Source organism: Gallinula chloropus (assembly GCF_964237585.1).
Source record: "Gallinula chloropus genome assembly, chromosome: 2".
Lineage (NCBI taxonomy): Eukaryota > Metazoa > Chordata > Aves > Gruiformes > Rallidae > Gallinula > Gallinula chloropus.
Window position 1 is genome coordinate 57,670,476 of NC_140086.1, and position 2,989 is coordinate 57,673,464.

The 2,989-nt window shown below is 40.5% G+C and overlaps 1 protein-coding gene across 1 annotated transcript; it reads left to right on the forward strand.

Moving 5' to 3' along the window:
• Positions 1–686: 686 nt before the first annotated feature.
• MC5R (melanocortin 5 receptor) lies at positions 687–2,690 on the forward strand (the record flags this gene model as incomplete). The annotated part of the gene is made up of 2 exons (XM_084260280.1): positions 687–773; positions 1,631–2,690. The coding sequence occupies exon 2, from the start codon at positions 1,713–1,715 to the stop codon at positions 2,688–2,690; it is 978 nt and encodes a 325-aa protein (XP_084116406.1). The 5' UTR covers positions 687–773; positions 1,631–1,712.
• Between the last annotated feature and the right edge of the window lie 299 nt (positions 2,691–2,989).

A 2,989-nucleotide genomic window follows, 5' to 3' on the forward strand; every position in this document is an offset into this window, starting at 1 on the left:
CCTTCCACGTCTGCATCGTAGTCTCTATCCTAGCAAGGAGACCAGAACCCAACTATTTTATTTGTTCTACTTTTTCACACAAATTACCTAAGTTAAATCTTCTGCTAGTGGTCTGATGCAGCTGATTGTATGTTCTCTGAGTTTTGGAGCAGCGTGGTTCTTATTCTTGCGAATTTATAACTGTGAATATACGACAAACGCTTACAGCAGTCATAAGCCTCCTGCTTCAACAGCAGCCCTCTGCGCTGACTGCTTTCGGAGTACTATTGCAGTGTGAACTTATCGTCATTGCACCAGCGACAGCAGAGAAAGCAAAAAAAGAAATGTTTTTGGAAAGGAGCAGGCCTGGTGCAATTTCCCCTTTAATATGATAAAATGCTCATCGTGAATTTTACATCGAATCACTGTTCGCTTAGAAAGACAAGAGAAGACCACTAGATGGTGGTAAAAACCCAAGCCTTTCCAAAAAATAAATCTGAAAGAGAAGTTCAGAGGGGCAAAGAAGGGGAGGAGGAGCCACAGTTTGAGTACTGAAGTCATTATTGCTTGGAGTCTATAAAAAGGCAGTTGCACAGTAAGTAATTTATACGTGGTCAGCCTTGACTCTATGGATTTACTCATTCCTTTTCCTCTATTTTTGTCATCTATTCCCAACAAGGAGTCCCCAGCCCCAGATGTCGGGTGAGGAGGGGGGCTGAAACTTCTACTCTCCAGAGGAAAGCTTGCAGGCGATGAAGAGGAAGAGCAGCTGAAGGAGCAGCTCTGGTAAATAGGTACAGTTAATTCTTGATTGCAAAAACAAGCAAACAAAAAAAGGGTTACTTTTAAAAGCTGAAAATTATTTAGCTTTAAATGCTTTGAATTTTAGTTGCAACAGGTCACTGACAATCATCGTGAAGTGTTCCCCTTATTAAGAATCTGATGGCTTCTTACAGCTTGCCCTGAATATTGTCATTGCCAAAATAGCATTGAGTGAAATACTCACTATCCGGAATAGAAAACTTATTTTTATGACATAATTCCACCCATACCAATTCTGTAACCTTAGTGTATCCTGAAATGTGTGGATTTGTACTCGGTTAGGTGCTTAATACTATGCTCTTAAGCGAGCATGTTAGTATCACACAGACAGGCTGTTTGTAACACAGTTCACATGAACTTAAGAAGTACAAAGGTCAGAAAAGCTTTTAAATTTTTTACTGAAAATGTTCAGCTCTTAATTGTGGCAATAGTTTAAACCTCTGTATGTTGTATTCAATTGAGAAGGTTCTGCTGAACCTGATACTGCATTTTGCTGCATTTCTGGGGTCTGAGAATTGAGACTTTTGAAATTGTTTGTTGCTTGGTGTTCAGCAAAATTTCCAGGACATCGTGCTTGCTTCTGGGGGACCGACCAGAATAAACAAAACTATGAATAGAAAGTACATACATCTCTTTGTTAGTCTGTAGTTTTAATTTCCCCATAAGGATGGGTAGAAAAACTCTGAGCCAATTGGAAGTTAATTTAGAATCTGTAAAGGAATATGGTGTGGAAGAGGTAGGATGTGTACAAGCCAAATTAAACAGAAATGAGTGATATTTATTTTGCCATCTTCTGCCTGTTCTTGTCATACTATATTTTTTTTGGCAGGGTCCTTTGCCTTTTGAAAAATGCATTTGCCGCACTCCTTGTCAAGTCCCTCAGAAAGAACAGAACGTGTTTGCTTCCAGAGATGAACACATCCTCTCAGCTGTATGTTTCTGAACTAAACCTGAGTGCCTTTGGCAGCAACTTTACTGTGCCTACTGTCAAGAGCAAGTCATCACCATGTGAGCAAGTGGTCATTGCGGCTGAGGTGTTCCTAACTCTGGGCATTGTAAGCCTCCTTGAGAACATCTTAGTTATATGTGCAATAGTTAAGAACAAGAACTTGCACTCACCCATGTATTTTTTTGTTTGCAGTTTAGCGGTGGCTGACATGCTTGTTAGTGTGTCTAATGCTTGGGAGACCATAACAATATACTTAATAAACAATAGACACATAATTATGGAAGATGCCTTTGTCCGTCATATAGACAATGTCTTTGATTCGATGATCTGCATATCTGTGGTGGCTTCCATGTGCAGTTTGCTGGCTATAGCAGTAGACAGGTATATCACTATCTTCTATGCCCTGCGTTATCACAACATCATGACAGTGAAAAGATCAGGGCTTATTATTGCATGCATCTGGACCTTTTGCACAGGCTGTGGCATTGTCTTCATTCTCTATTATGAGTCAACTTACGTGATTATTTGTCTCATCACTATGTTTTTTACCATGTTGTTCCTCATGGTCTCGCTGTACATCCATATGTTCCTCCTGGCGCGTACTCACGTGAAGAAAATAGCTGCTTTGCCTGGGTACAACTCTGTCCGTCAAAGAACCAGCATGAAAGGAGCCATCACTCTGACTATGCTTCTTGGCATCTTCATTGTTTGCTGGGCCCCATTCTTCCTTCATCTCATCCTGATGATTTCCTGCCCTCAAAACCTCTACTGCGTTTGCTTCATGTCCCACTTCAATATGTACCTCATTCTCATTATGTGCAACTCGGTGATTGATCCCTTGATCTATGCTTTTCGTAGTCAGGAAATGAGGAAGACCTTCAAAGAGATAATTTGTTGCTATAGCCTGAGAATGGTCTGTGGGCTATCAAACAAGTATTAAGAATACAAAACCAAGCCACAGAAGAGACTTGAAATGCAACATCTTGCCACATCTTGTAATTCTGCTGAGGTGCCCATGGAACACCTTTCTCCACTCAGCTGTCATGATTTCAGTGGCAATCAGAAACCATTTTTTGAGAAGTGATTTCACCTTTCTTTCCCTCCATGCACATCCCTCACACTGGTGGTAGAGCAATTCCATGTGTCTGTATTACGGGGAGAAGGAGTATTTTGAATCTCCTTTACCTTACTGAAGACTGCATCTTAAAGGATTATACAGGAAAAGCCTTATTTTTCTTT